At 35.8% G+C, this 20,207-nt stretch overlaps 1 protein-coding gene and 1 pseudogene across 8 annotated transcripts in view; one reads left to right on the forward strand and one right to left on the reverse strand.

Annotated features, from left to right (window-relative positions):
* RAD51B (RAD51 paralog B) overlaps nucleotides 1-20,207 on the reverse strand; it is a 647,682-nt gene that overhangs the window by 591,247 nt on the left and 36,228 nt on the right. For all 8 annotated transcript variants that reach the window (XM_086709448.1, XM_086709453.1, XM_086709450.1 and 5 more), the window contains exons 6-7: nucleotides 18,092-18,211; nucleotides 16,856-17,039 (exon numbers count right to left, since the gene is read on the reverse strand). In XM_086709448.1, the coding sequence (XP_086565574.1) occupies nucleotides 16,856-17,039; nucleotides 18,092-18,211 (304 nt within the window). The remainder of the gene's footprint in view (nucleotides 1-16,855; nucleotides 17,040-18,091; nucleotides 18,212-20,207) is intronic.
* Nucleotides 8,066-12,533, forward strand: LOC112855044 (small ribosomal subunit protein eS27-like pseudogene; annotated as a pseudogene).

A 20,207-nucleotide genomic window follows, 5' to 3' on the forward strand; every position in this document is an offset into this window, starting at 1 on the left:
CAATAAATTACAAGTGATGCAATACTAGTAACTAAATTTTGCCAGTTGTGAGTAATTGCAAATAAAGTTTCCATAAATATTCTTGCACACATCTAGTGATGCCCTATGTCTCAGGGGTCCCCAGGACCATGCTCTGGGAGATGATTCACTGAAAGGACTCACAGGTCTCAGAAAAGCTGTTACCTTCAGTTATAGCTTTTTAGAGCAAAAGGATACAGACTGAAATAAGCAAAGAGAAAAGGAATATGAGCAAAGTCCAGTAGAAACCAGGCACAAGCTTCCAGGTGTCATCCCACAGTGGAGTTGCATGGACATGCTTAATTTCCCCAGCGATGATGTGTGACAACACGTGTGAAGTGTTATCAACCAGAAAAGCATGCCCAAGCCCTGATATCCAGAGATTTTACTGGGAGTCAGTCACAAGGCATCTAGGACCTGCATGACTAACCACAGCTTTCAGATTCCAGTCCCCATAGGTGTTCACCATAAATCAAATTGTTTGCATAAACTATCTGATCCAACTGGTACTGTGTGGTCCAAGGCCTCCAGCATATGAAAACACTCTTCTAGAAAGAATATTCCAAGGGCACCGAATTTGTCTCAGAGACAAGAGCCAATCTTTAAGATACGCCTTTCTCGGGAATGTGCTGGGTTTGGGCAATTCACACCAGTTAATTCTTTCCTACACAACCTATGAGTGCATTTCTGAGCTATCTCATTCATTTTAACAATGGCATGATATTGTATTCTCTGGATGCACCACCACTAATTTAGCCTACTTATTAACCTTTAAGCTGTTTCTAGCTTTTGGCTTCTCTCAACACTAAAAACAAAGTTTTAGAAGTTATAAAGAGCTACACAAAAGAAAATACAACTTTCTGGAATTATTGTCAGTAATGATACACAAAGGTTTAGTCTAGTATGAGTTTTAGTCACTTGAATGAATAAAAGGGTAGCTTTCAGAGTAACTTGATTTCAATTGTGAATGAACAAACAGAAGGCACTTATGGAAAACAAAAAAAGTTGTAAAGGACATTTCTCATCGCATAGAAGTCCTATAGTGTTTGCTTTCGGCAGTTATAAGAAGTAATCAAAGTAAACCAAAAATCAGGGGCACCCTGGGTGGCTCAGTCGGTTAAGCATCTGACCTCAGCTCTGGTCATGACCTCAGTTCATGTGTTTTAGCCCCGCATCAGGCTCTGGGCTGACAGCTCAGAGTCTGGGGCCTGCTTTGGACTCTGTGTCTCCCTCTCTCTCTGCCCTATCTGTGCTAGTACTCTGTCTCTCTCTGTATCACTCAAAAATAAATAAACATTAAAAAAATTTTTTTAAGTAAACCAAAAATCACATGACCATACAATAACATTACACAATAACAAACTATAGCTCTAGAGTTTCGATAACTTTTATATATGTATCTAGAGTCTAGGATTCTTATTTTACAATCAGAATGCTTCATTAGGCTTTCACAATAAATGCCAAGTACTGAGTTTTTATGTTAATAAGAATAAATGTCAAAATTAGGGGTACATACACTCTCCCCTATCCTGTAAGTCATAAACATAATACTCTAATTTTGTAACTAATAAAGCCTTAATTATTTTAAATGTATGGGCCTAGATGCCTATTTTTTTTAATTTTTTTAAGTCTGTATTTAAATTCCAGTTAGTTAACTTACAATGTAATATTCGTTTCAGGTGTACAATTTAATGATTCATCACTTCCATACAACATATTTTTTTCATTTTTAATGCTTATTAATAGCTAAGATATAACCCTACAAGATTAAACTTACTTTGCATGATGGGACAGCTAAAGGTAGAAAAGAAGTCCTGGGCACCTGGGTGGCTTGGTCGGTTAAGCATCCGATTGTTGATTTTGGCTCAGATCACAATCTCACAGTTGGTGAGATCGAGCCCTATGTCAGGCTCTGTGCTGACAGTGTGGAGCTTGCTTGGGATTCTCTCTCTCCCTCTCTCTCTGCCCCTCCCTTGCTCATGCTCTCTAGAAAGGAAGGAATGAAGTCCTGGCCCATGTGAAGTTTACCAATAAACTGAGAAAAAAAGAATGTATTTTTATGCTTTTGTCAAATAATAACAAAATGCTTAACCTTACAATATGTGCCTCACAAAAAGAGAGACAAATAATTTCCACTAGTTAATGATTTAAAACACTTACGTCTTTAAAATAAGAAATACACATATTTTAATTCATTTTTCTGCAAACAGCTTTAAACATTTAAAAAACATTAATATTTTGAAAAAAACTTTGTTATGCAATAAATTAGAGTAATGCATATTCTTAAAAGGCATATAATCAAGAACAACAATCAAGATGACAACAACAGGAAAATTGGTTATAATCACATCTCAGTAAAATAGTTTGTATTTTAACAACAACTTTCAATGAAAATAAGACATTTTCTTCTTAGATTGTTTAAATAGTATATCCAAATTTTTCTTGATATACCACTTTTCTAAGTTCACTTATTCCCATATACTAGTCCCATATATATGGTCCCATATACTAGTCCCATAGACATATATGTCACTAGTTCCCATATACTAGAAAATATTTATACCATATCAAGAAATAAAGATAGAACAAGATAGAAGGGAAAGAGAAAAGAACTTTCAATGCTATTCATATACTAACAATTGAAATTAACTTTGTTGAATTCTCAGAGTACCTGGGTGGCTCAGTCAATTAAGTGGCTGACTTCAGCTCAGGTCATGATCTCACAGTTTGCAGGTTCAGGCTCCGCCTCAGGCTCTATGCTGACAGCTCAGAGCCTGGAGCCTGCTTTGAATTCTGTGTCTCCCTCTATGTCCCTCTCCCGCTCGTGCTCTGTCTCTCTCAAAAATAAACAAACATTAAAAAAAAAAAAAACTTTGTTGAATTTTCTGAAACACTAAAAATTTAGACCTTGGCACTTTGTGCATTTTTTGCATCTGGGTTGGCTTGTTCAAAATACAATTTGAAGCATTTTTGAAGAAGCATCTTGAAACTTAAAAAGTTAAACTCCTTTTATCAATGTATTTTTATTCCCCTTTATTCAAATAGCTTATAAAACTCTAAGATGGAAAACAAGACAAATTAACAACATGGCTAGCATGGCATATTATAAAGGTTAGTATAAAAAACAAGGCGGGAATGTCAGCAGTAAGCATAAAAAAATCAAATTATGTTCAAAAAAATAAAGAAAAATATTCAAATGGATGTAAATATTATATATATATGGTAAGTATATTTTTATAAGCCTCAATTATAAATTTTTTTAAACTTTTCAGGTCTCTTCACAAAACTCTTAAAATTAGTTCCCTCCTCCGTAAACAATAGGTGCATTACCAGTAACCCATACTAAAAATCATCATTTAATAAATTACTTTCCTTATTCAGCTCAAGAGATAAAACTTTACTTTCAGTTCTTCTTTGCAGATGTTGAAGTTAGTATACAACTCTGTGATATTATTTCAGGGTCCCATATATACTCTTTTAAAAATTAAGATATAACTGACATCTCACATTATATTAGTATCAGGTATACAATATGATTTCATAATTGTAATTTTATTAGCTGTTATTTCCTAAATATTACTTGTCCATAGTATGAGGCCCTGGAAATCAGAGAAATAGAAGACATAATCCTGTCTTTAAGAAGTCGACAGTTCAGGGGCGCCTGAGTGGCTCAGTCGGTTGGGCGTCCAACTTCAGCTCAAGTCATGATCTCACAGTTGGTGAGTTCGTGCCCCACATCGGGCTCTGTGCTGTCAGCTCAGAGGCTCTGTGCTGTCAGCTCAGAGCCTGGAGCCTGGAGCCTGCTTTGGATTCTATGTCTCCCTCTCCCTTTGCCCCTCCCCCACTGGCACTCTCTGTCTCTCAAAAATAAATAAAAACGTTAAAAAAAAAAAAGTTTATGTTCATTATTATTCTGTAAGTCTCAGAGAAAAAGATAACCCCACTACAGAAAAAAGTACCAAAACTGGCATCCAAAAGATCTTGCATTCTACCCATTAATTGCCCTCTCCTATGCTAAGTATCCTTGAACAAGTCAGGTCACGCTCAGCCTGTGTCATCTGTAAAATGAAGGAGTTAATCTAAGTGACCTTTAAGACCCTTTTGGCAAGAAAAGCCTATTATTTTAATCTGATACATAATTTACAATATGTGTAATAACTATTCTGTGTATGGTAATTAGAAGTCTGTGATAACAAGGCAACATAAATAACCATAACCACAATTTATTTTATGCGAGCAATATTTAAATTCTTCTCTTATGTTATTTTCAACCAGTATCTACAAACAGTTTTAGAGTGTTCTGGTTTTTTTCCAATACTAGGATGGACACACTTTTAAAGACAAAGATTCTGCATCATACATCCCAATAGCAGAATGTCCCTTACACCTCAGCCCCATAAACTACAGGAAACAGGATTCTGCAAGACTTATAGAACTGCATTCTCAAAACATAGTCTGTAAATATGTTCAATGGTCTGTAAATTCTGAGAATTTTTAACTTTTATGTCATTTCAGTGATGGCCTCAAAATATTAGTATAGACACTTTATAAATGAAAACTGCAACATGATGTCAGTGTCTGTTTTCAATCAAGTGATGCCAAGTCATATCACACTAATTGTCAGGGACTAATGAGAAAAGAGTAATGGCAGACTTTAAATGTATATGCATTCACACCCAGGTGACGGCCAAATGATGTCACCCTTCCCAAACAGAAGAAGGTTCTGTAGAGAGAAAAGAGGTGGGAAAGTTGAGTCACCATATGACCTACAGGAGAATATGTATATGTATACATAACAGAAGAATATGTATATGTATATACACATACATATATGTATACATATACATATTCTCTCTCCCTCTGTATTATATACATATATATATAATCCAAAAGAACCTGTGCCATAAATTAATTTATTTACGTTGCAAGCAATAATTTGATTTAGCAAATCATCATTAACAGCACAGTAATTAATTTGAATGGTACTGTATTGTTTGTAAATGCAACCCACATTTATGGTTTCATGCTGTGATTTGATACAAAAAGTCATTAGCTTATTTCATTAATTCTTTATGTTTCTGTAATATTAAAATAAAACCGAAGTCAACACTGGGGGTTCATGAAAATATTACTTGCATTTAAAATTAGATCAATACCTGGGTGGCTCAGTCAGTTAAGCATCCAACTTGGGCTCAGGTCATGATCTCACGGTTCATGAGTTCGAGCCCGAGTCGGGCTCTGTGCTGGCAGCTCAGAGCCTGGAGCCTTCTTCAGGATTCTGTGTCTCCCTCTCTCTCTGCCTCACCCCATTCTCACACTCTGTCTCTGTCTCTCTCAAAAATAAATAAACATTAAAAAAATTTTTAAATAAATAAAATAAAACTAGGTCAATGCCTTAAACTAGTTGGAGGAAATACTGCTTTTATGAGCAGACTGCTCTATTCCCTTCCTCCTAATTCTATAAACTTGTGGACTTGTGGTAGCACTAGCCCTGGGTGCTTAGCCTAGAGAGAAGGGAGAAGGGAGATGGGTGCGGAACTGAGGCTGAAAACTATGACCCGTGGATCAAATCTGGCCCTCCATCTGTTTTTGTAATCAAAGTTTTATTGAACCACAACTATACCCATTTGTTTGCAAATTGTTTACAGTTATTTTCAAGCTATAATGGCAGAGTTTAGTAGTTGCCACAGAGACAGCATAGCCCACAAAGCCTAAAATATTACTATCCGGCCCTTTACAGAAAAAGTATGCCGACATATGGCCCAGATGAGCTAATAGGGCAAAATGAGAATAGACCACTAGCATTTGAAAGTCCTGAAGCAAGCAAGCAAGCTATTTCTGGAAGAGAGATAAGACAGTAAGATTCTCTCATGGGTAAAATGAAGGTGTTAAATATTAGTTATAAACTTACAGCTTTCTTCAACTACTCATTTGTTAAGCTGTATGTGAGGCTCTGTGCTAAGTATATTTAATTCAAAAGAACAACTAGTTTCTACTATCAGAGGAATGCTTTTAAGTACCCTCCTCTAACTTTTCTAAGGATCTATTGAAGACTGAGCACTATACCACTGTTTTAAAGTTGGGCAAGTCCCATATTTACATATTAGAAAACTGAAAGATGGCAAAGTTATTAAGTTACAGTTATACGGTTAATAAATGGAGGAGTCTGAATTCTAACCCAGATCCATTTGACTCCAGAGCCCATGCTAAAAACTAGTGTAAACTGTAATTCTTCTAATACTATGGAAGTCTGTGAGGAGAAAAAATCTTCTCACCCAAAACCCTCCAGCAAGTAAAGACTCCTTGAGGTTAAGTTTCGGCATAATTTGATTTTTCAGAGACAGAAAGCCTCCAGAGACATTTTTAAAAAGGCAATAAAAACTCTAAGAGTGTGTGTGTGTGTGTGTGTGTGTGTGTGTGTGTCCTCTACTGCTTACCTGAAATTCTGTGAACCAGAGCACTATTGATCTCACACATCGAAACAAAATTTACCCCTAATGTGTCTTTATTAAGGTACACAGAAGTCTACTGTTCTAATGCTTTATATGCATTTAAAAACATACATAAAATAGAGGTTTTAGAAGTACAAGGTAAAAAGTAAATATGGATGTTTCCAATGTTTTATTCTAACACCTCAATGTATCATCTTACGTCCACCATATGAACAGTCTGCTTTGGAGATTAATGATGAAGAAGACAATGCTTTACCTTCAGCAAGTAGGGATAAGATCTAAAACGCAAATGAACCAGAGACCTAAGATGTTGATGAAAATAAATTTGGTGAAATGGTGTACATGATTTGTTTCTTGTTAGAGGAAAAGGGCTAGAACCACAGTGGTTATTCTACTGCATATTCTCTGAGCAACTGTTTATATCTCTCATAATAGTATCAATGAATTAGGTACACTAGGCTTATGGACAGTATGTATTTTTTTCATATTGAGCCTCCTAGGCTGCCATACTATAAAATAAATCCTTCTTAATTTGAATACACTTAGCATAGTACAAGTTTACCCCCTTCACAAGGCTGTAAGACTTTACCCATATTGAAGTAAACAGCTGTCTTCTGTAGACAATGAAATAAGTGATCTAGTCAAATACATCTAACATGTACGCAGGGATTTGATATCCCAGAAATATCAAAGGGATGAACATAAATGTTATTCTCTATTACCTAAACTTTTATTTTTTTTTCAATATATGAAGTTTATTGTCAAATTGGTTTCCATACAACACCCAGTGCTCATCCCAAAAGGTGCCCTCCTCAATACCCATCACCCACCCTCCCCTCCCTCCCACCCCCCATCAACCCTCAGTTTGTTCTCAGTTTTTAAGAGTCTCTTATGCTTTGGCTCTCTTCCACTCTAACCTCTTTTTTTTTTCCTTCTCTCCCCCATGGGTTTCTGTTAAGTTTCTCAGGATCCACATAAGAGTGAAACCATATGGTATCTGTCTTTCTCTGTATGGCTTATTTCACTTAGCATAACACTCTCCAGCTCCATCCATGTTGCTACAAAGGGCCATATTTCGTTCTTTCTCATTGCCACGTAGTACTCCATTGTGTATATAAACCACAATTTTTTTTTAAACCACAATTTTTTTATCCACTCATCAGTTGATGGACATTTAGGCTCTTTCCATAATTTGGCTATTGATGAGAGTGCTGCTATAAACATTGGGGTACAAGTGCCCCTATGCATCAGTACTCCTGTATCCCTTTTACCTAAACTTTTAGAGGAATCATGTCCATGAAGTCCCAAGAAATTAAATAATTATGGAAACATTTCAATTAAGTAGTAAAAATAGACCATGTGTCAATTGAAAACTTGTATCTGCTACCATTTTGTTTTAAGACAGGAACATGAACTAAAGCTTAAAATATAATGATATACTTTATCATGGTGAAAAATAATGTGTGTCAAATATGGTGAAAATCAATCAGATATTTCACAAATGTCATAAAAGAGAAAGCTATAGAAGTCCCTAGTGTGATCAATCACAAAAGCTTTAAAAAAGATGTTAGTATAACAAAATGTCAGAGGGAGAAATGGCCCTGCCTTTGTCTCCTGCAGCTTACACATGCTCTGGATATTCTCCTCCTGAGTTACTACCTGAAAATCTCAAAACTTTGAAAGAGGATTCAAGTCACTCATGGCCACCAAATCTCAGAACTGTAACATCTTTGGGGGCCCTAAAAGTCCCTAAAATGTATAATTTTATGTGCTACATACTACTCCTTCTTCACTCCATGAAAAAAAGTTAGTGAGGAGTATTCCCTATATAAACTACTCCAAAGAGCTTCTTTTTGTGACTCTCCACAAAACTAATAAAATAAAATACCTAGATCTAAATCTTGACTGAGATCATAACATCTTGTTATACAACACTAATAAAAAAAGAACAAAATAAGGCCTTGAGAGATCAGTTTTTCTTCAAACTTGAGGGAGGATATTTCTTCTCACATGCTTCTAAATAAACAACTCATCTCCAGAAAGAAGGCATGAATTTAAAATACAAGTTACTGGGGTGCCTGGGTGGCTCAGTCAGTTAAGTGTCCAACTTCAGCTCAGGTCATGATCTCAAGGTTCTTGAGTTCAAGCCCTGCGTTGGGCTCTGGGCTGACAGCTCAGAGCCTGGAGCCTGCTTCAGATTCTGTGTCTCCCTCTCTCTCTGCCCCTTCCTTGCTCACACTGTCTGTCTGTCTGTCTCTCTCTCTCTCTCTCAAAAATAAATAAACCTTGGGGTGCCTGGGTAGTTCAGTCAGTCAAGCATCCGACTTTGGCTCAGGTCATGATCTTGCAGTTCATGGGTTCAAGCCCTGCATCAGGCTCTATGCTGACAGCTCAGAACCTGGAGCCTGCTTCGGATTCTGTGTCTCCCTCTCTCTCTCTGCCCCTCCCCCACTCATGCTCACGCGCGCTCTCTCTCTCTCTCTCTCAGAAATAAACATTAAAAAAAATTTTTTTAATAAATAAATAAACCTTTAAAAAAATGTTAAAATACAAGTTATTGAATTAACTTTTGAGGTTAAAACTTTCTGAACCCAAACTGAGACATTTCAGCTTTTTAAAAATTTGCCTCCACATTTTCATTATTATTTATATTAATATTTATGTTCATTCACATTTTCAGCGGTCATTAACATGCTGGTAGTGTTCATAAACTATCCAAATAAAATTAATTCTATAGACAAAAAAAATTAGTTGAAAATAAAAAAGGAAACACATTTCAGAAAGAGGAATTAGCAAGAGGCTAAGGATCAGTTAGGTTATGTTTCTTACCTTTAAGTCTTAAGCAACTTGCCTTTATAACTCAACTGGATAAAAACTACAAAACTGATTTTGAGGCTACTATAATGCAACATGAAATAAAACTTTAGGAATTTGACATTGACAAATTCTGAAGACAACAGCAATTTTTTAAAAAAAGACTGTTAGGCCAAAGCTTGAACTGTTAAAAATAAAGTTTACTGATTAAACATACTTGGTAATTCTCTTTTCCTTGAGGTAACAGAAAGTTAAGACCAGAAAAGAAAGAATCATAAAAGATCCTCTAGCATAAGTGTTTCACTTGCTTTTTGTTGTTGTTTCTTAAGGAAAAATTAATGCATAATTAAAAAAACACACTCTGTTTGGGTATACAGTTCTGAGTTTTGACAAACTCACACACTCATGTAGCCACACTACAATCAAGATATTGGCCATTCCCGGGGCGCCTGGGTGGCGCAGTCGGTTAAGCGTCCGACTTCAGCCAGGTCACGATCTCGCGGGCTGTGAGTTCGAGCCCCGCGTCGGGCTCTGGGCTGATGGCTCAGAGCCTGGAGCCTGTTTCCGATTCTGTGTCTCCTTCTCTCTCTGCCCCTCCCCCGTTCATGCTCTGTCTCTCTCTGTCCCAAAAATAAATAAACGTTGAAAAAAAAAATTAAAAAAAAAAAAAAAAAAGATATTGGCCATTCCCATCATGCCAACAAATTTCCTCATATCCGTTTGTTTTATTTTAATGTTTACTTTTTGAGTGACAGAGAGACAAAGCACAAGTTTGGGAGGGGCAAAGAGAGAGGGGGACACAGAATCTGAAGCCGGGTCCAGGCTCTAAACTGTCAGCACAAAGCCTGACAAAGGGCTCAAACTCTCAAACCACAAGATCACAACCTGAGCTGAAGTCAGAGGCTCAACAGACTGAGCCACCCAGGCGTCCCTCCTCATATCCATTTGTAATCAATCTCCTCACTTTCCCGCCCTGGGCCCCTGAAACCACTGACCTGATTCTCACTTTCATAGTTCTGCCCTTGGCAGAATATCATAAAACAAATCATATAAAATGTAGCCACTTGAGTCTGGCTTCTTTCATTTAACACAGTGTTTTTGAGACTCATCAATGTTTATATCAGTAGTTCATTCCTTTTTATTGTTGAGTGGTATTCTGTTATATGAATGTTCCATTATTTGAGTATGAATTTCTTTATCCATTCACCAGCTGATACACATTCATGTCATTTCTGGTGTTTGGTGACTGTGAATAAAACTACTAAAAATATTTTCATACAGATTTTTGCAGGGATATATATAATTTCTTTGCATATAAAAAGGTACCTAGGAGAAAGGTTGCTGAGTCACATAGTTAAAATGTTTAACTTTACAAAAAATTGCCAAAAGTGTTTTCCAGGGTGGCTACACCATTTAGCATTTCCATCAGCATGGATGAGAGTTCCAGCTGCTCCACACTTTGATCCGTATTTGGTATAGTCAGGGTTTTGGTTTTTGGTTTTTGAGTCATTCTAATAGGTGTGTAGCTTCAGTGTGATTTTAATTTACATCTCCCTAATGACTGAGCATCTTTTCATGTGCTTATTTGCCATTTGTAGATCTTCATTAAAGTGTTTATTCACATCTTTTGCCCATTTAAAAAATTACACTGACAGTGAGTTTTCATATTTCTATCTCTAGTTACCAGTCCTTTAACATGTAAGTCATATAAGCATTCATTATCTGCCAGACTGTGGCTTGTCTCTTCATTTTCTTAAAAGTGTCTTCAAAGAGTAGAAGTATTAATGCTTTTTATGGCTCATGTTTTTTGCATCATCTAAGAAATCTTTGCCTCGTTCAAAATGACAAAGACTTTCTCCTGTGTTTTCTTCTAGAAGTTTTATAGTTTTAGATTTTATGTTACAGTGGGTGATCCATTTGGAATTAGGTTTGTGTAATGGTACAAGGAATTGGTCAAGGGTTGCTTGTTTTTTACAGATATCCAATTGTTCTAGCACCATTTGTTGAAAAACTACCCCTTTTCTATTGAATTACCATAACTTCTTTGTTCAAAATTAACTGACCATCAATCTATTTTCTGGACTCTGTTCTGTTCCACTGATCCGGGAATCTACCCTATCATCAATACAATGCTGTCTTAATTACTGTGGCTTTATAGTAAGTCTTGAAATCAGAGAGTGAAAGTCCTCTATACTCTCTTTTTTATAAACTGTATTGCCTATTCTCAGTCTTCTGCTTTTCCACATAAATTTCACAGTCGCCTTCTTGATTTCTACCAAAAAACCTACTAGGATTTTGATTAGGATTGTGTGTTAAATACATAGATCCATTTGAAATGAAATGACATCTTGACAGTATTGAGTCTTCAGTCCATAAGCATGATATGTTTCCATTTATCCGGATCTTCTTTGATTTGTCTCATCAATATTCTGTAGTTTTCAACATAAAAATATTACATATATTTTATTGTATTTACCACTAAGTATTTCATGTTCTTGGTGCTCTTATAAAAGTCTATTTCAATTTCCAATTGTTCATATCTAGTAGCTTTTGGTTTTTGTGTTAAATCTTTGGGTTTTCTATTAAAAATATATCATCTAAGGTGCACCTGGGTGGCTCAGTCAGTTAAGCGTCTGACTTCAGCTCAGGTCATGATCTTGCAGTTCATGGGTTTGAGCCCCGCATCAAGCTCTGTGCTGAGAGCTTGGAGCCTGAAGCCTCCTTCAGATTCTGTGTTTCCCTCTCTCTCTCTGCCCCTCCCCAATTCCTGCTCTGTCTCTCTCTCTCAAAATTAAATAAACATTAAATACACACACACACACACACACAGAATCTATGAATGAAGGCAGTCTTATTTCTTCATTTCTAATCTGAATGCACTTAAATTCTTTTTCTTGCCATATTATAGTGGCTAGGATCTACAGTACATTGCTGATCAGAAATGGTACGAGTGGGCTATCTTCCTTTCTGACCGTGATGACCTGCCCACAAGAACATGGCCCTTGGCAAAGGACCTCCTGCACCCATCCCTGGAAGAGAAGAGGAAGCACAAAAAGAAACACCTGGTGCAGAGCACCAATTCCTACCTCATGGGTGTGAAGTGCCCAGGGTACTACAAAATCACCACCGCCTTTAGCCATGCACAAAGGGTGGTTTTGTGTGGGAGGTGCTCCACTGTCCTATGCCAGCCAACAGAAGGAAAAGCAAGACTTAACAGGAGGATGATCCTTCAGACAGAAGCAGCACTAAAAGCAACCTGAACCAACATGAGTGGGAAACAATCCAATCAACAGATTTGGGATTTAAAAAAAAAAAGAGTGGGCTTTCTTATCCTTGCTCCCAGTCTTAGGAAGATTGTACTTTACCATTAAGTGTAAGTTAAGTATGATGTTAGCTTAAGGTTTTTGTAGATACCCTTTATCAAGTTGGGAAAGTTCCCTTCAACTCCTGCTTTGCTGAGAATTTTCATCATGAATAGTTCTGATGAGTTTTGTTGACTGTTTTTCTTTCCTGCATCTACTGAGATGATCTTTTTTTAATACACTGATGTGATCAGTTTTATATTTTAATGTTGCATTTAAAATCTACCTTGCATTACTGAAATAAGCTCCACTTGGTCCCTTCTTATTTATTGCTGAATTTAATCTGTTAATATTTTGTTAAGGATTTGTGTGTTTATGTTTATAATGGACACTGGTGTATAGTTTTCTTGTACGCTTTCTGGAAGATTTGTAGAATTGACATTTCTCCCTTAAATGTTTGGTAGATATTACCAGTAACACCATTTGTACCTAGACTTTTCTCTGCGAGATATTTAACTACAAATTCAATTTTTTAAACAGATATAGGATTATTTTCATTATTTCTTCCTCAAAGTTTGCATCTTTCAAAGCATTTGTCCATTTCATCTCAGTTATCAAACTTAGTGGAATAAAGCTACTCATAACATTCTCTTACCATTTAATACCTATAGTATCTATAATGATTTACCTCTTTCATTCCTGATACTACTAATTTGTTTCTTTCTCTTTTAGTTTCAGTAAAGCTTTATCAATTTTATTGATCTTTTCAAGGTACTAGCTTTCTATTTCATTGATTTTTTTCTCTATTGTTTTTCTGTTTTCAGTTTCATTGATTTCTACCCTTATCTTTATTATTTCCTTCCTACTACTTATTTTGAATTTAATTTGTTCCTTTTCTATTTCTTAGAAGCTTAGATCATTGATTTGTAATCTTCTTTCTAGGATAAATTTCCCTATAGGTACTGATTTAACTGTATTTCACAAATTTGGTATGTTGTATTTTCCTTTTGATTTACTTCAAAACATGTTCTAAGTTTTCATGATTTGCTCTTTACACATGGGTTATTTAGAAGTGTTTTACTTAATTACCAAATATTTGGGGACTTTCCAGATATGTTTATATTAGCGATTTCTTTCTTTTATTTTTTAATGTTTATTTATTTATTTGGGGAAGGTGTGGAGAGAGAGGGAGAGAGAATCCCAAGCAGGCTCTGCACTATCAGTGCAAAGCCCAACTTGGTGCTCAATCTCATGAACTGTGAGATCATGACCTGAGTTGAAACCAAGAGATGGACATTCAACTGATGTAGCCACCCAGCATCCCTGTATTAGCGATTTCTAATTTAATTCTTCTTGTGGGTCAAAAACATACCTCGTACCATTGCAGTCTTTTAAATCTGTTGAGTTTTATTTTACGGCCCAGAATATAGTTTATCTTGGTGAATATCTCATGTGAACTTGAAAGAAATGCATTTTCTGCAGACAGTGAGCAGAATGTTTTGTAAATGTCAATCAGATCAAGTTGGTTATGTTATTCAGGTCTTCTGTCCTGGATTTAATTGGCTAATATTTTGTCTATTCTATCAGTTACTGAGAAGATTGCAATCTTCATGCATACAGGAATGCTGGCATACAAACATACATACGTATACAAACATATACAATGTGACAACCAAAATTAAATACAGATTATAGTTTTAAGCTTTTCTCCACATATTAAAAGTACTGCATGTTCACCAAAGAGAAATTTTAAAATTCAATAAAGTACTCATCCCACCACCCAGGTTGGTTTTACTCTTTACTCTTATTTAAATGAAATGATATCTAGAGTGTCAAAGTACCAGGCATGGTCCTGGCTCTATTCAGCATCTCAGACCCACAGCCAGAGGGCAGGCTGGAATGCTTGGCTTCCCGCCCACTCCTCAGAGGCCATCAGACATTCATAGTTCTACTAAACTGAAATAAAATCTTTTCTACTTCCAAGATTAAGAATTTTAAGAATTCTTTTTCTTCCTGTAAGATGCCAGTATAACTAAGTATAGCTCCTATCTGATAAGACATTCTGCTAATATTATATCTTAAGACTCTTAGAAGTAACAAACAATATTAAATATAGGATCCAAATAAGGTTAAAAGCAAATATTAAAATTTAAGTGGAGTACCAATATATATAAAATTCAAGTCCAAAGAGAAAAGCAGTATCTGCAATTCATACATTCAAAAATATTTACTGAGTGCCTACTGTGTGTTAGGCATTGTTCCTGCTCCTAAGAATAAAGCACTGAACAAAGTAGACAGTTCCTAGGACCATTCTGTGGGGTGGAGGAGACACACACAGTCAACATAAATATATAACATCCTGGATGGTGAAAATTATAATGAAGAAACATAAAGCATAATAAAGGAAATGGGGAGGCAGGGAGTGTGGTTAATACTTACATGGTCAGGAAAGTCCTCATTAATAAGATGACAGGACAGAAGAAATCATACAGATATTTAGAGGAGAAATATTTCAGACTGAGGAATAACAAACACTTCTTGAGGAGGGAGTGTTTGCTGGAATGTTTGAGGAACTATAATGAGGCATACCGTCTGCAATTTTGAAAGGGATAATAAATTAGCAACATATTGTTTTAAGCTAGTTAGTTCTGTGTAGAGCCACCTATTCAAAGTACAGTACAAAAACTTAAAAGTTCATGATTTTTCATTTAAATGAGGAAATAAGGCTAGGAAAATCCTGACACTTCCTAAAGGAAATATTTTTCAAAATCCTTCTAAAACCAATACTAACTCATCACAAAAACCAATACCATCCTGTTTTACAGAAGTACATACCCTATTTATATATTTATCTCTATAGAGAAAAACAAAGGCAAAGACAGAGAGGCATGGGAATGATAAGTACTTATTCTTTCAGAGGGTGCTATTAAAAACAAAAAAAAGTAGAGCCCTTTTCTCACTCAGGAAAATAAATTTCCTCAGAAAAGAATTGAAAAACATTAACCTACAATTACCATTTAAAAGCAAACAAATACAACTTTTAAAAAGTAAATTTTCATATTTTACATAAGATTAAGTCAAGCAACCAGCATGAATTAATAAAATAAGTACATATACTTAACTTTTCCATTCAATCAAGTAACTTTACAAAATATTTTTAAAATTCCCTTGGCCAGGGAAAACATGGATTTGAATTTATCATTTTAACCTACTACAATAAAATTTAAAAGATGAGCGTCATCCAGGATAAACTTTACAGCTCTGGACTTTACCAGGAATTACATCATATAATCCAAAATATGAATTAGAAAGCCGTTAAGAAATGTAGACCTTTTTGTATGCCACATGTTCTCCTTTGATTTCTTGCCTGGGTTTATAAATCTCCAAGGCTGCGTGGTAGTTTACAGTCTTAGTACATATTACAAAGATAGATCCAAGCTTTTAATTTTCCAAACACAAATCTAAAAATTATAATATCATAACCAAATTTTATATCAGTTTAAGGAATTTTCTTATTTTCTGTCAAGATGATGTCTGGCTAAAACTGAAAAGCCTGACAATACTAAATGCTGGTGGGGCTGCGGAACAAGCAGAACTCTCCCATGGGCTGCTAATGGGAAAGCCATCGGTACACACTTACATCTGGTGGCTTACCAACCACAAACCCTTGCAAAATGCCCACATTTTCAGATTTCCTCATCACAATTCCCACTGTGGAAAGTGGTGTCAACAGCCATCTCTCAAGGTTTCCTTACTGACACTTTCATTACTGTCACTCCCAACACTCCAAAACGTCATAGTCAACTTCTGGTAATTTGGAACCAACCAAATCTTACAGTGTACAAGACAGCACTGAACACAATATCTCAAACTAAAATATTTCTAAAGCTGACAAATATGCCATAAAAGAAACTATAGAAATAAACACAGGTAATTCCATGTAATTCTAATAGTTAATATTTACCTCAGTGTGACAAAGTAATACAAAACACACAGGGAGTCAACAATGAGGTGTAAGAAAAGGATTGACCTTGGGAACTTTTACAAACAACATTCAAATCTGCCCCAGACTCCAACTGTGAAAAAGATAAAGTAATCTCAACAGATGAACAAATTTAAGATGCTGATATTTACTATAGTAATTAGTACTATTAACATGTCATCTGTTCTATATTTTCTTCTAATTATATTACTTGATATTGTAAGTCAGCAAATTTAATATAAAAGAAAAAAAAAGGAAAGAAAAAAAGAGAGAAAGAAAAAACTTACTGGGATTGAAAATTCCTCAGCCAAATACTTCAAGGTGGCAGCTTCTCTGGCCAAGAACTTATTTCTTTCTCTCATGTTGCCCTGAAGTTGTGCATCAAACTCCTTTCTTACCACGGAAGCAACAGAGTCAATAATTACAAGTTTAACTCTCTTTGAAATAATTTCTTCTTCCAAAGATTCAATTCTGTAAAAGTAGAATTTGTAAAACAGTGGATAAATTTAAAATATAATATAAAATAGGGTATTTCAAAGATTAACCAACTTAAAAACAATGACAACAAATTTTTCCTCCCTCATTTACAGTAATGATTACAAGTATTCAATGATCATAACTTCATAACTTATTTCCAGCTCTTCTATACATATTGCACTCTTTTGAAAATGGACCAAAATGTTTTCATCTAGTTTAATTCTCTGGTTCTCCTATGATACTGCTAATTTTAGGGTAAAACTGCTTGTCACAGCAAATCTCCAAAATGGCCCCCATTTATTCCCACCTTGTAATGACAGCCTTGCGCAGACCCCTCCCATATTTACCAGGATTGGTCTGTAAGACCAATAGCATATGACATAATGATGGCATGTCACTTCTGAGAGTAAGTTATAAAAGACTACAGCTGCCATTTTGGGCTCTCTTTCACTTGCCACTCTCTCAAATCACTTTCTCGGGGGAAGCAACTTGCCATGTTGTTAACAGTCCTATGGAGAGACCCACCTGGTGAGGAACAGAGGTCTATGGCCAACAGCCAGCAAGGAAGGGAGGCCTTCCAGAAACTATATGAGTAACCTTGGAATTATCCAAGATTCTCCAGCTCCAACTGAGCCCTGAGATAACCACAGCGCTGGCCAACAGCTTGACTACAACCTCTGGTGCAACCCTGAGCCAGAAACGCTCAGCTAAGCCACTCCCAGATACCTAACCCTCTGATACTAGGTGAGACAAGACACGTTTGCTCTTCTAAGTTGATGAATTTGGGGGTAACCTTTCAATGAAACAAAAGTAATCAATATACTACTTAATTAACTAAATCTAAAACATTTCACTCATTTAATGTTTTCTTTTTAAAGAAACATTTCATCCAATAGGCTGTAGCAAATAAAGAACACTGAAATAATTTATTTCCCATAACCCTAATACATATGTAGAGACTTTTTTCACTCAGAAGCTGAAAGCATAAAAAACAAGAAATATATCTTCAAAGTATTACTAAACTACCAAAATCTAAAGCAGCAAACCTTTGTAGAACTTCATCGCAGCTGAGTTCCCGATAAAGATGAACCTTACTGCTTGTCAAAAGTAATTTTTCTTCAGTGTTAAAATATCTGGGAAAACGAGATTCTGCTATCTCAACCAGTCTGTGGGGAGGAAAAATAGCGCAAGTGAAAATAGTTAATGACATTCAAGGCCACAGTGCTGAACATCTAATGAATTTTACTTAGGAAATTCATAAGCCACAAGTAACACTAGAACAAAAATAGAGCAGGTATAAGCAAAATGCTTTAATATAGAATTTTAAAATGTAAGCCATCCCCAGGCGCCTGGGTGGCTCAGTCAGTTAAACATCCGGCTTTGGCTCAGGTCATGATCTCACGGTCCGTGGGTTCGAGCCCTGCATCGGGCTCTGTGCTGACAGCTCAAAGTCAGGAGCCTGCTTCAGATTCTGTGCATCCCTCTCTCTCTGCCCCTCCCCTGCTCACACTCTGTCTCTCTCTCTCTCTCTCAAAAATAAATAAACATTAACAATTTTTTTAATGTAAGCCATCCTTTATGAGCACTAAGAGAGGTTAGCAGTGAGAGCATTGTTTTTTAATAATTGATCACTTGACTAACAGCTGTAAGACATGTTTAGTAAATAAGAAAAATGATTTCATTATCATGAATAAAAGAAATATACTTGAACAAATATATAATATTATCATTCTAACAATCAATTATCAGTTAGTCTCCAGGTCTCAGAACAGAAAAATATACTTTCTCAATTAAAACTTAATACATACAAAATACATCGTATCCAATAACTCCTTGGTAAACAGGAAATTATTTTCTAAACAAATGGATGTTGTCCAATATTTCCTGAATAAACAAAACATGATTTTCTACCTATTGAATTCTGAACTCAAAGCTAGATCTGATGCATGAAGTAGGCCAAGTGCAGGAGAGTGACAAGGCAAAACAGATGTAAATATCATCAGTAATAGTGTGAGACGTGGAGCTCAGTACTAGAAATTTGAAGTGTTTCTGGCTAAAAATATAAAAATAAAAGTGTAAATCTTTGAGTGTAACTGTCTCCTATTTTAAATGATACTTTATCAGTCTGGTACTTAACCACCCAAGGATATCTGAGAGGAAGGACTATAAACACAAAAATCACTCTATACTTTATGCTCCATTTAAAGACACAAAAGTACAAAGAACAAGTGTTTTCACTTCTAGTTAATGAGTCCCAAGAAGAGGCTGAGAACTTTAAAGACAGAAACAAAATAAGTTCCTCACATATATTATAATCAGAAATGAAAAAAGAAAAATCTAAAACAGAGAAATAAAAGAAAACTGGTCAAAAATATTTTTTAAAAGTGCATTTTGAACAATTTGAAAAGAAAAGCATCATTGGGTTGAATAGGAAGAGGAAAAATTACTTTACCAATAGATGTGTGAAGGGCAAGAACAAATGGATCAAATGAGCACTCAGGAGAAGGGCACAAGAGAGAGACAGGCGGGGTGGAATAAAGGAGGAAACAAGATAAGCAACAAAAGCGAGAAGAAATGAGATGACACTGGCAAAGGCAGGACAGGAAAATTTTAAGGGTTTGGGGAAAATGTGTAAACTTCTTGATTAGGGTAACTATTTGCTGAATTCAGAGCTGGTCAGAGAAGTCAACTAAAAGCTCTGACACTTGGAAGCCACTGATTTTTAATAGGATAGCTATGGCAACGTCTGCCAGAAACATAGAAGTTTTCCAAAACTGGATGTCCAGTGGATTAAGTACTGAGTACTTCTCTCAGTCAATGAGAGAACTGAACAGCTGACAGACAAATAATTTTCTGGCTTCAACCCTAGGCTGAATTTCAACTGGCGGCTTGAGTGTTAAAAGGCTCTGGAAGTCATTACTGCTCTCTCCTTCCATTAAGGCCCCTCAGAAGGAAGATGGTCAATGTATGGACACAAACTGACTTTACTCAGTTACCGTGCTAAATAACTGTACCAAATGGTTATTCACATACCAATATGCTATAATTTTCTACGATCAGTTTCTCCAAGTGTTTTTAATTTTAGAAAAGTTCTCTAAAAAATATATAAATCAAAACCTAAATACAAATGTAGTATCTATATGCCTCACACTAATCATAGTG

Source organism: Puma concolor, chromosome B3, assembly GCF_028749965.1.
Source record: "Puma concolor isolate L17-30 chromosome B3, mPumCon1.1.hap2, whole genome shotgun sequence".
NCBI lineage: Eukaryota > Metazoa > Chordata > Mammalia > Carnivora > Felidae > Puma > Puma concolor.